This window comes from Wolffia australiana, chromosome 4 (assembly GCF_029677425.1).
Source record: "Wolffia australiana isolate 7733 chromosome 4, ASM2967742v1".
Classification (NCBI taxonomy): Eukaryota; Viridiplantae; Streptophyta; class Magnoliopsida; order Alismatales; family Araceae; genus Wolffia; species Wolffia australiana.
The window spans coordinates 6,554,926-6,567,843 of NC_135838.1; the positions used below are offsets into that span (position 1 = coordinate 6,554,926).

Here is a 12,918-nt window from a genome sequence, read left to right on the forward strand (position 1 = left end):
TAGTGAGCTGTGCTCCATTTTTTGAGCCATGGGCTGACCACACCTACGGCACTCGCTACAACTTCACCCACAATGATTAACTTTGTCGACTTTCAGGTCGCCCACAACCTCTATAAAAGGCAACATCCATCACCCAAAAGCTCTGGTGAGGGAAAATGATGGCTTGTGGAATGAAAGCCTATGATGTTCGTTATGTTTATGTACCATCTTTACTTTTATAGTGTATGTTTCATTAAGCTCCCCAACTTGACATCAATGTGGAACATTATTGATATTAAATTCATAACACTCTTTCATCAAAGTACATACATTGTCCATCAACGCTCATATTTTCATGCACGTTGGTTGTTATCCATTCTGTAATCTGTTATCCATTACAAGTGCTATTACATCCGCGTCATCTGTTATCCGTTCTTATATCGTATTTGATATCTTTATCATTATCAAACTAACAATATCCTGAACTGTTATCCATTCAATAGTACATAGCAATATCTGTTATTGATATCTGATACCGATGTCGTCTGCGTCTGACATTTTTCTTTGTACGGATAATATGTTATCTGATTACGGATAATGCATAAAGATATCGTTAGAAACACCCTAGTGATCCGGGCTTTGGGCTAAGTCAGCTTGCAGCCCAATCATAAGTTCTTTCTTATTTTCTTAAGATCACAACTTATTAGGCCAAAATCTTACTTCTCCATTCTCAGCCCAACCTGATGCAATGCTGAAAGAGACTACTGTTGGCAATCCCATATTATAAAACTTAGAAATCTCAGTTTCTATATAATTCTATCCTAATATGGTAATTGAATTAAATTACCATCTCCCCACCTACATGTGCGAGTTGTCTCTCGGTTGGGCCTCGTATGTGGGATATTTGTATGTGCTTGCTCCAGGCTGACCTTGTATGGGTGCTTCTAGGGCACCGCTACTTGGGCGTTAGATGCCCGCTAGTTGGGGCCGCACTTGAGTGTCCTATGCCCGCCCGCTTGTGACTTGCTTGAACGCTATTGCGCAACTGACTCAGCTTCCTAGTGATTCATAAAACCATCTTTTTATTTCTTTCTTGAGTTTTTTACTTCATCCCCGCAACATTTAAACTAACATATGAGAGAGAAGGATTAAACTTATTAAATGGAATATTTTTTTAAGCATATCTTCAATAAGAATTAGTGGGCTTATAAAATATGTAGAGATTACATTACAAAGTGTTGTTCTAACAAAATGGCCTATTTAATGCATGAAATGAAGATCCGTAAAAAGATGAATAAAATATCAGTAAAATTATGCCAAAATGGCCTTAAGATGCATATATTTGCATGAATAATTTTGGGTTCATCACCCACCTCCCACACATTTCTCACTTGCTACCTGAATGTTCTTAGAATGTGGACCATCCTGACCTCTTTGGTCTGCATCAATACCCTTCTCTAGATTTTCCTGATGGCCGCCTATAGCTTATGGGCTCTCTCACGATTAAGGTGGACTAGAAAGCTAAAGAGAATTTTGGCCCAATTAGTGAAGGCAGCAACCTCCATGATCAGACATAGATCATCATATTCACTTTTTGATACTTCTATGACATTTAGCCAACATGACATTAGAGGCTATGATGATACATGACCTCTTGCTCTTTTCTAAAGAGAAGAACCTTCATAGAATCTAACACACATTTATTAGTTGACATGCTCCCTCCAGGTTCTTTCTCCCATAGGCATTTGGAGAGTATTTGGAAGTACATTAACCTCTAAAGGGAAAGACTAACTAGTATCTGCCACCAGAAATACAAGGAGAGTCAAATGGTGGATGCTGCCAACTAAGCACTCACTCTCTCTTCTACACTTACAGAACTTACTTGGTGGATGAGAGCCCCAACATACCAGCTATTCACACCCAACGCATCCTCGTCTTTGATGGAACTAATGGTGCATAGCATGAGACGTTGGAGGCGGGCATGCATGACAACCTGCATATGCACTGTCTGTTGGGTTCTAGTGGCCTAGATGTGGATGAAGACGAGGATTCCACGCAGTGGAAGACACGTAATGAAATCAAATGACATCAATAAAATCATTGAAATGAAGTACCTTTGCATGGATTGGATCCGTGATTAATTGGATCCTAGAGCGAGATGAGTTGAGCTGATCAAGTGTGCAGCCTCTAGATGTATACATGCAATCAACAACACGTCGAATCTCCTCCTTCTCATAGACGAGCCCCGTCCAATCTTTATCGTCGTCGTTACGCCATCCCGATCGCATCCCAAGTGGAGAGGGGATGTAGGAAGAAGGGAGAAGAAGAGAAAGGCCCCTGAAAAATTTTGGCATGGGTGAATTTGATTTAGGGCCTTCCCCTATTTATACTAAGTGGATATTTTTCATAAAGACTCCCAAAACTTAAGTATATCTTCTGACGTCCAAAGACATTTTGTGTGTGACCTTCTAGGCCCATGTATCAGTCTAGTTAACGAATCCAATGGCCCATTAAACTTTATTGGCCTTCCGAATTAATTAACAATATTTGATCGATTTAACCCAATCGATAGGTTGAGTTTCCACCTCGTGTTCTAGAAGATACAAATGAGTGTTTATCGACTAGCTCATAGAACCTGTTCATCATCGTTTGTTGTGTAGATATAGTCCCCCATCAGCTTGACACTCATAGGAAAACTTAGCGTATGGTCAACTATCAAACCCTAATCGGTCATCTGAGTTAATACTGATGCGTTCAGAAATCGTCGGAGAACTCTTCTCTCTATATTTCATTGCCTTGGCCAAGGACTTCATCGCATCATCTTCCTTGAGTTGTCACCTCTTAGACCAAGGATGGACGATCCCATTTTGATCACTCAGTCCTCTTCGTGAAACTTATTAATGCACCTGAAATTAAGACTATTTTGAATCCCATGATTAGGGGCACGTAGGTAATAGTCAAAGTACAACTATCCATCCACAAGACGTCTTTGGTGTCTCAGATCTAAGGACCACTTACACAATCCAGACGTGGATCAGCTTGATTGACAGTTCGGTATAATATCATTCATAGATTTTGCAAGGATCAATTCAATAACCTCTTTCCACTAAAGAGCACCCACTATCTATCCTCAGTGTATCCACACTAATGACTACGGGAACATCCATACTCATCATATGAGTGAGGCTAGATAATGCTATTTTATCTAGATACTTCACTGTCTTTCTTGAGTATCCTTCGAATATGAATATTTATAACACTGTTTAAATACTAATGATCTCTGTATTACGATCTCATCATAATTCACTAAGCCGGATCATGTATTCATGGACTTCATTGTAAGCATCACACGTGCAATGAGTATGTTGTATTAATGAACATGGAACTAGACATGGAATGTGTGATTGGCTTGTCGATCACATATATTTCCATCACTGTCTACATTACCGAGATCCCACTATGATATTTGACGAGGCAATGATGAGACCTCATCTCCCAAAGTCACCAATGCTATTGGGGGATGCACATTGGTTTTAGCATTTGAGCCCTACTCCATGACCTACTAAGGTATGACAGCTGTGTCTTTTCTTTTTGTCATGGGCATGAATGAATGGGGTCCATGTGTAAATGGGGAAATTTATGCTCACTCTAACCTACATATATTAATCTTAAATATATTAATCTTAACGTGTAGAACACCCATGTGGAATCTAGGGCATGGATGAATCAATCTATGGGCACGACACTGAATTCGTTGCATCCAACATCATATTTTGCCTGTAAATAACATTTCCTCAAAATTCAGATAAAAATAATATAAAATATATGAGAATCAAAGACATGGTTTTATTTTCACTACAATGTTTATGGATAGATTTTTGTTAGCAAGGTGGACGAGTCCTGAATATTTATAAATGTGAAGTTCAATGTATTACATATCTTTCTATAAAAAACTTAATCAATATCATCTAGTCCATTCTTATATCTATGGTTTGGTTCGTATTTGAAAAAACATTTTTTTAGGGACGAGAATTGTATAGGACATTCATTTTTAATGTAAGAAGAAATAATTTTGTTACCATAGTATATTAGATGATTTATCATAGGCATGAAGCCAACTCTTGTTGTCAAAACAAGTTCCAAAATTTTAAGGCAACTCTTTAGGAGTTTTTAGGGTTATTTGTGCCATTTTGTATGATAAAATATTTATAGACTTCTCATCAGAGTCTATTACTTCGACGACTAATCATTGAAAGGACAGAGACTGAAACACATTTGCAAAAACAGATGTTTCTTAGCATCCAGATGGGTCTCATGTATAAAGAAACTTTTAAGATATCCAGTTCAGAAAATATACAACATTATATAAGTTCCTATATTGCTTCAAGGGCTTCTTCTTTATCTATGTTCACTTTCTTTACAACGGCAACCAGGGATAGAGCTCCTGAACTTCTGCTTTTACGATTTTAAAAATAATAATTGTACAAGTGAATAAACAAACATAATTCTATCAATTTAAATATATCTTTTATATATCCATTATTATTACTGGGCCGATCGGATCGGCCCGCCCGACCGGACCACCGAGTAATCGGGTCCCCTACCCGACCTGAATCCGACCCGCTATATCTCGGGTCGAACGTTCGGGTCTCTCTCTCTTCTCTCGTTTCTCTTTATTCGCTTCTTTCTCTCTCTTCTCTCTCTCTCTATTCGCTTCTTTCTCTCTCTTCTCTCTCTCTCTATTCGCTTCTTTCTCTCTCTTCTCTCTCTCTCTATTCGCTTCTTTCTCTCTTCTCTCTCTCTCTATTCGCTTCTTTCTCTCTCTTCTCTCTCTCTCTCTATTCGCTTCTTTCTCTCTCTTCTCTCTCTCTCTCTCTATTCGCTTCTTTCTCTCTCTTCTCTCTTCTGCTTCTCTCTCTCTTCTAGCTTCTTTCTCTCTCTTCTCTCTCCTTCTTTCTTCTTCTTCTTCTTCTCTCTCCCTTTTCTTTTCTCTTCTCTCTCTCTCTCTCTATCTATATATGAATCTCTACCAAAATTTCAATGTTGTCGCGTTCTTCGTCCGTGTCGATCTTTATGAAGAGGCAGCTCCAGGAATAGTTTGCCGGAGGTTTGTGTTTCTCCGATCCAGCAATGTGGCTCAAAAATGAATGATTTTTTCATCTGGAGAATCGTCGGAGCGAAATTTTCGCCTTGTCGTCCCGCATTTGCTGTTCAGATCATTTGGGATGAAAAGGGTGTGCTTGGATCACAGGAATAATTGGGAATTCAATCTCTCCATGCCTTCTGCGCCACTTTGTTTGCATTTGACATGAGAGCTCGAAAAAATTGAAATTCAAATCGTAGTGCAGCGATGCAGGCTTTCAGAAGATATCAAAATATTCACATGATGGGATAAAGACGAGGAAATCGACTTCCTCTTACCCTAGAGTCTCTTGTTCTTGAGCTGTTTATGGGCAGAATTGGCTACGGTTATGTATTGGCGTCTGATTTTGATACCTGAATGGCTGATCTTTTGAAGAATACCGCAGCTGAGAGGGATGTGGAACAGGTATAGAATGCCATCTTCACCAATGTGGAATTAAGCTTAGTCTTCCTCTTGTAATTCGTATTGTTTTTGGCATGAGTTTAATTTCTCAGACCGCGCTTTTCATATTTACCTTTGAATATACAGGCTATCACGGCATTAAAGAAAGGAGCTTATTTGCTGAAATATGGACGAAGAGGAAAGCCCAAGTTCTGCCCTTTCAGGCTTTCAAATGTACGTCTGATGCATTTCATTTGGTTATGATTTACATTAGTGAAATAATTTGATCTTTTTCCCGATTTCCAGGATGAGTCTGAATTGCTCTGGTTCTCTGGAAAAGAGGAGAAGCAACTTAAGCTTAGTCAGGTGTCAAAGATTATTCCTGGGCAGCGTACGGTAAGATACAGTCTCATTGACTGTTTTCCTTAGTCCCATGGGTGTATTGTTTTTCTCTTGCTGTGTATCCGTAAGGCAACATCTATAAATACTGAAAATTATGTTTCAAATCCAAAAACTATGGGAAACACTCCTAAAAAATAAAATTACTTGATAAATTAAGACATAAACAGATAGTTATCCTTAGCAAAACTAGTCTTCTTCTCATATAATTCTTGTTTAACCGATTTAGTTTCAATGATGTCTTCTCGTTATCATTCCATCGTCTTCTCTCGGGGTTAGATTTTCGCTCATACTTTTGGAGAATTTTCAAGAGGAATTGGTTGGAATACTTAATTTCCTGTTAGGCTTAAGGACAGTTATTTTATGTTTCAGTCAATATTCCAGCGCTACCCTCGACCTGAAAAGGAGTACCAATCATTTTCTCTCATATACAACGATAGATCTCTGGACTTGGTGGGTAAATAATCTATACCGAAGGACAGGTTCTTTCATTTCTCTTGCAGATTGCATTTCAGTCTTCATTTTACCTTTTCTTGGCACACTTGGGCAGATATGCAAAGATAAAGAAGAAGCTGAGGTCTGGTTTGTCGGTCTGAAGGCGTTGATCTCTCATGGTAGCACTAGAAACTGGAGAAATGACATGAAGAGCGACAGACCCTCGTCTGACTCAAACAGCCCACAAACATTCCCTCAGAGGACCGGCAACCCAGATCCCTTATTCAATGTAAGGAGCTTTTTTTGAAAAATTCAGGCTGGATTCTAGTTCTTTTTTCTAAACTGGATCAACATTGCTTTCAGGGCCTCATTAACGCCCAACAGATCCATAAGACCAGTGGCATTGGGAAAGTCCTCTCTAACGTTATCTTGTACACAATGCCTGGGATGAGCAGTCTAGTGTCAGATTCTGCTAATCATTCTTACAGCTCGGTTTCAGATAACATGAATGGGAGAGGCTCCACTGCTGAGGGGTTCAGAGTAAGTCTCTCTAGTGCAATAAGCTCCTCGAATGGATCATGTCATGACGATTTTGATGCCATGGGGGTTGTTCTAATATGGGGTGAAGGGGCCGCCGAAGGAATTCTAGGCGGTGGCGCCCGCGAGAAAATGGAGAACACAGCTACCAGGAAGATTGATGCCTACTTGCCTAAGCCGCTTGATACAGCAGTGGTTCTCGACGTTCAAAGCATGGCTTGTGGCGGTGGGCATGCAGTTCTTGTCACTAAACAAGGTGAAGTCTTCAGCTGGGGTGAGGAGGCCGGAGGGAGACTTGGGCACGGCGTCGACGCTGACTTGTCACGTCCCAAGTTTATCAGCTCACTCAGTGGGCTTAATGTTGGGGTTGTAGCATGTGGGGAGCATCACACATGTGTGTTGACTATGTCTGGGGATCTCTACACATGGGGAGATGGAGTTCAGAGCACTGGAAATTCGGTCAGCCACTGGGTTCCCAGAAAGGTGGGTGGGCCATTAGAAGGCCTCCACGTGTCATCAGTCTCCTGTGGACCTTGGAACACCGCAATGGTGACATCATCTGGCCGGCTGTTTACCGTTGGTGATGGGACCTTCGGCTGTCTTGGGCATGGAGATCGTGAAAGCTTGAATTCTCCAAGAGAGGTGGAGGGTTTGAAGGGGCTATGGACTGTGAAGGCTGCTTGCGGAGCGTGGCATATGGCTGCCATTGTTGATATCTCTACAGACTTATCCAGGCGCTGTGTTTCATCTTCTGGGAAGCTGTTCACTTGGGGAGATGGAGATAGGAATCGGCTCGGACATGGAGACAGAAAACCAAGGCTTGTCCCTGAACGTGTAGCATCAGTAATTGACTTGAGCTTTTGCCAAGTGGCTTGCGGGAATGACATGACTGTTGCTCTGGAGGCAAGTGGGCGGGTCTATACCATGGGAAGTTCTTTGTATGGGCAATTGGGTTCTCCTGATGCTGATGGAAGGTTTCCGGGTTGCGTTGGGGGGAAGCTTACAGACCTTTTCGTCGAAGAAATAGCTTGTGGGTCGCATCATGTAGCTGTTCTGACATCTAGAACTGAAGTATACACTTGGGGGAAAGGAAGTAGTGGCTGCTTGGGCCATGGAGACTGTGGAAACCGCAACTCTCCAACATTAGTGGAAGCTCTGAAGGATAAGCAAGTTAGAAGTGTTGTTTGCGGGTCGAACTTTACAGCAGCCATCTTTCTTCACAAGTGGGTGTCCGGCGCAGATCACTCTGTTTGCTCTGGGTGCCATCTGCCTTTTGGTTTCAGGAGAAAGCGCCATAACTGTTACAACTGTGGGCTGGTGTTTTGCAAAGCCTGCAGTAGTAGAAAGTCTTTTAAGGCTTCTCTGGCCCCGAGTATTGGGAAGCCTTATCGTGTGTGCGATGATTGCTTTACCAAGCTAAAGAAGCATGTTGAAGTGGGACCTGGGTCGCGATTTTTGAAGGCTATGGTCCCGTCTAAGTCGCAGGGACATTTGTCTAGACTCTCTTCAATCGAATCCTTCAAATCTTCTGACAGCAGGGTCTCCAAGAACAAAGGAGATGCAAATGCTTTTGCGAATTCTCCGAGCAATGGGAATTTTCTTTGGGGAAACTTGAATTCCTCGAGAACTCCTTCGAGTTTTATATTTGGGTCTTCTGTGAAGGTATTCTCTGCTTCTGTTCCTAGCTCGAGGATTGCATCCAGGGCCTCTTCTCCTATCTCAAGGAAACCGAGTCCACCTCCTGTGGCAGAAGTTTTTGATGGTGTGACCTCTCCCTTTGATTCATTTGAAAAGTCAAAGATGACTCAGGAAAATGAAAACCGAGAAGTTTTAGCGCTGAAACTGCAGGTGATTATGTTCTTTGTGATGCGTCTTGTACTGAACTATCTTTTGTTGAATGAATTTACATTTTATTAATGTGTGTGTTATTTCGAGTATTTTAAAACCAGGAATGTTTCTCAGGTAGAAGAACTCACACGAAAATCTGAGTTTCTGGAGAACGAACTCGAGAAGGTCACAAAACAGCTGCATGAGGCAACATCAACCGCCAGAGAAGAAAGCGCAAGGTGCAAGGCCGCAAAGGAAGTAATCAGATCTTTAACCACTCAGGTAAAAATCCATTAGTTGCCATTCATTGATCCAAAAAACTTGAATTTTATCCTGTGGTTGTTTTTATTACTCGTGCTAAAATCGATTAAATATATTTAAACTTGAGAATTTACATTACACAAAAAGTTCTTCTCGTTGGCAGTCAACGTGGCTGTATCAGAAATTACTTACTTTTGGTATGGATGACATGCCATGATGAAAATATAGTAAGATAAGGGTGTAAAATATATATACGTATATCAAAATTTAAGTGGCATTTTGAGAGTTTTGATACCTACAAAAGGGGCTGCCATTCAATTATCCGAAAACTTGTGCCTTTATCCTTTGGTTGTTAATTTCATTACATTGCAGAAACCCATTCTAACGTCTTTTTATTTTCATTTCCCTCATATCATTCAAAGTCTTGAACTCCGGCACTGAACTTTGTTTTTGACCAGAAACATCAGTTGAAGGACGTGGGAGAAGCCCAGCAGTCAGACTCTTCACAGAGTGTTAGTAGTGTTCCTCGCTTGCCCCCCAAGATCAATACTTCACCAGTTGTTCAGTCATCAGAACTGGCCGCCCGATCCGATGGGTCACCTTCTTGTAATGGAAACATGGCATGTAAAGATGAATCAGAGTGGGTTGAGCAGGCAGAGCCTGGCGTATACATCACCGTCTCTGCCCACCCCAGTGGGGGCAAATATCTAAAGCGGGTTCGCTTCAGGTATTTTCTTTGTGAATACCTGAATTAATTTCTGCCCTTTTTAATTCCAAGTATCAGCAATCTATTTTCTCTCTAATCATTGTTCTTAGTTTTTCAAAATAGTACAGCAAAGGCTTCGTAGAGATTGGGGAAATTTAAATTAAATGTTCTGAATTGGAAGAGGTGGCAATTTCATGACTTGGGAGTGACTGTAAAATAAAATGATTTACCCTATATATGATGTGATGTTGGATGAAAACTCATGGTTTTCGTTGAATGGAATACCATCATTTTCTTCTTAATTTTTTGAAAAATTTTTATTTTTATTTTACTAAAAAACGATTAGGTAAATTTTCTGGCGCTTAATTGTTCAAAATGATAGCACTAGGTTGTACCTCCAAAAGTGGTTTTTGTTGAAATTGAATAAATATGATTAAATATTCTTGAATTTTTTCAAGACTTGAGAAGGGCAGGCAGAACTTTTAGCTGTCATCCTTACTGTATCCATCACATAGTTGTAACATAAGACAATTTATCCCATTTTCAGTGATGCGGATTTTTTTCCAGTTGAAGGAAATATCACCTATCTCTTCTTTAAATTTCTTAAACTTAATCACGAAACTATTATTTAAAAATTTCTGGCTCTTATATTGGTCGGTGATAGGACGAAGCTACCATATCAACTCTTTCAGTTACATGGTTGTATCCTATATTTGCAATGATGTTGGATGAAACCACAGCTTTACTCCAGTTGAACGAAGTATCATCATTTTCTTCTTTAATTTTTTCTAACTCAAGCAGAAAACGAATTTGTAGAATTTCTAGCCCTTAATGTGTCAAAATGAGGAGTTGTAACTCTGATCATGGGTTTGTTGAAAATTGAGAAATTTATTTAACTATTCTTGAATTTTTGTGACTAGAGATCGTCAGCTGCTATATGAATCATTTCATGGTTTTGTGAGAAGTCGGTTTATTCCATATTCGCAGTGATCCTAGATCAAAGCTCATTTTTTTTCAATTAAAGAAAATACACCTTTATTTTATTCTTTTGATTTTTCTAACTAAACCACAACTATATTATCAATGATCTGCACGCCAGAAAAATGTACTAATTTAGCCTTTCTTTTTTCCTTTCTTTGATTTACTGATTTCATTCAATTGAAATTGACAGCCGGAAGAAATTCAGAGAGGAGCAAGCAGAGAGATGGTGGGCTGAAAACAGGCTGAAGATTCAGGATAAGTACATCTTCCCCTCACAAGAAAAGATGAACTCCCTCCCTCTATCAGATTCTGCAGACAGCTCAAGATGAAGTCCTCAAGAAATCTTCCTGCCAGGATAACTTGTGTATATAATCATGCTTTCCCATTGAAAAAAGTGCAAGGTTTCCTGCAGTCTGATGGGTTGTAGGCATGCTGCTGGTGCCAGGAAGAAAGCTTTCCTCAAGTAAATACAAGGAGAAATGAAGAAGTTGGTCAGTGTCAGACAGCCGCATATAGCAGTCATTCCCTACTTTAGCTAAAAAAGTGCAATAGCGTATCTGCCTATTGAAGGCACATTGATTGTTAATGAAAGTAAGCCAATTCTAGGGTTTATTTTTAAGTTCCCAGGGCAATAGGTTCCTGTCTCTCCTCAGATCATCCAAAAGTCTGCATTGAATAAAGTTGTGAAAGATAATGGAGTTAGGATACTAATTTTTTGTCATTATGGGTCCGCAGCAACCATCCATGCATGGTATTTTTCAACTAATTGATTACTCTGGATGTTGATATCCTCATTCACTTTAACATGTTGTCAACACCTTCTTAAAGCAGAAACAAATAAAACACATCAAAAACATATCAATAAGAGCATAGAACAATCTGAAATACATTATGTTGAAAGATATTCATGCAAATATGCAAGTTCCTAAAACATAGCAAAATAGACACTTCAATAACATATCAACAAGTGCATAGAACCTTCTGACATACATTATGTTGAAATATATCCATACAAATATGCTGGTTCTGAAACCAGGAGAAAATAAACGCTTTAATAACATATCAACATGTGGATATAACCTTCTGAAATACATTATTTAGAAAGATATTCATTTGAATGTGTTGGTTCTGAAAGCAGAAGAAAATAACCACTTACAAAAATATTTCAAAACTGCATAAGACCTTCTGGAATACATTTTGGCGAAAGCTATTCTTATAAATGTGTTGGTTCTTCAAGACTTGCCTGACCAGTATGATGTTCTACTAAAGTTCGTTTATATAAAATGCTAATTTTTGCACAAACCTCCATAAAATTATAATAATATCAGTCTATCTCAACAAAAATTCTAAAAAAATGAGAGTCAAGGCCACATTTCCAAATTATCCAAATAATTAAAGATATAATATGATGATAAAAAGTTAATAATATACTAAGATAAAGTAATTAAAAATATATATCTAATATGTGATTAGAATATTACTAGTGAAGGGATATTAGAAGATAATAATGACACAAATATTTGACTAGGAAAATTTAATGAATGAGTATAAATGGGGACATATATTAAAATGATACTTAATATGCAATAATAATGGTAATATTGAAGGGATGATAGAATATAATAAGGATATGAATATTTGATTAGGAAAATTTAATGAATAAGTATAAATGGGGACACATATAGAAATCCACTGGAGGTAATTCATAATTTCCACTTTTTTCCAAAATTAAAGCCTTAATTTCCATAATTATATGGAAACAATAGCAAACAATAATATCTTCTCAAACTAGAGGGAAATAAATTATAGGTTTGGGAGTGTACATCAGTGGCCATAGAAGGAAAATTTAAGGGAAAAGTATGGATAAAATTTGGAAACTGAAGTAAAGTATAAATATTAATTCGATAAATTATTCCCCATATAAGAATGCAAGCTAAACCACGATGAATCTTCAATTAAATTACTCAAGTCAGAGGAAAATTGGACGCGCATGTTTATTTTCATTTATGTGTTACTAGACATCAAGGTATGTGATTCTGCCTTTGTGCTCCTGCTCCACCCCACTTGAGGATTTGCACCAGCCTAGGGTTTTGTGACATATGATTGCCTTGTCACATTATCACCTTGGCACATCATTGTGTATTATAGTCATCAATATAATAACCCAATGGAATACATATGTGACTTTTGGTCGATTCATTTCCAAGATCTCATGCTTATCCTTGTGGCATCCTTGAGAGATGACTAAGAAGACCTTCTTAAACAGAGT

At 38.9% G+C, this 12,918-nt stretch overlaps 1 protein-coding gene across 2 annotated transcripts; it reads left to right on the top strand.

The window, feature by feature from the left end:
• Positions 1-4,727: 4,727 nt before the first annotated feature.
• On the top strand, positions 4,728-11,268 carry LOC144701740 (PH, RCC1 and FYVE domains-containing protein 1-like). Of its 2 annotated transcripts, none has more exons than XM_078573485.1 (9): positions 4,728-5,527; positions 5,651-5,737; positions 5,810-5,899; positions 6,275-6,359; positions 6,453-6,626; positions 6,701-8,722; positions 8,837-8,983; positions 9,421-9,689; positions 10,840-11,268. In XM_078573485.1, the coding sequence occupies exons 2-9, from the start codon at positions 5,691-5,693 to the stop codon at positions 10,976-10,978; spliced, it is 2,973 nt and encodes a 990-aa protein (XP_078429611.1). In that variant the 5' UTR covers positions 4,728-5,527; positions 5,651-5,690; the 3' UTR covers positions 10,979-11,268. The 2 variants fall into 2 exon arrangements, with proteins under 2 accessions (XP_078429611.1, XP_078429610.1); XM_078573484.1 differs by having other exon boundaries at positions 6,275-6,355.
• The last annotated feature ends 1,650 nt before the right edge of the window (positions 11,269-12,918 follow it).

Bases quoted from the DNA above. Each gene is read 5' to 3' on its own strand.
- LOC144701740 (XM_078573484.1), top strand. From the start codon at position 5,480: ATGGCTGATCTTTTGAAGAATACCGCAGCTGAGAGGGATGTGGAACAG. The intron at 5,528-5,650 runs GTATAGAATGCC...TTGAATATACAG, and splicing joins CTGAGAGGGATGTGGAACAG to GCTATCACGGCATTAAAGAA. The intron at 9,690-10,839 runs GTATTTTCTTTG...TGAAATTGACAG, and splicing joins CTAAAGCGGGTTCGCTTCAG to CCGGAAGAAATTCAGAGAGG.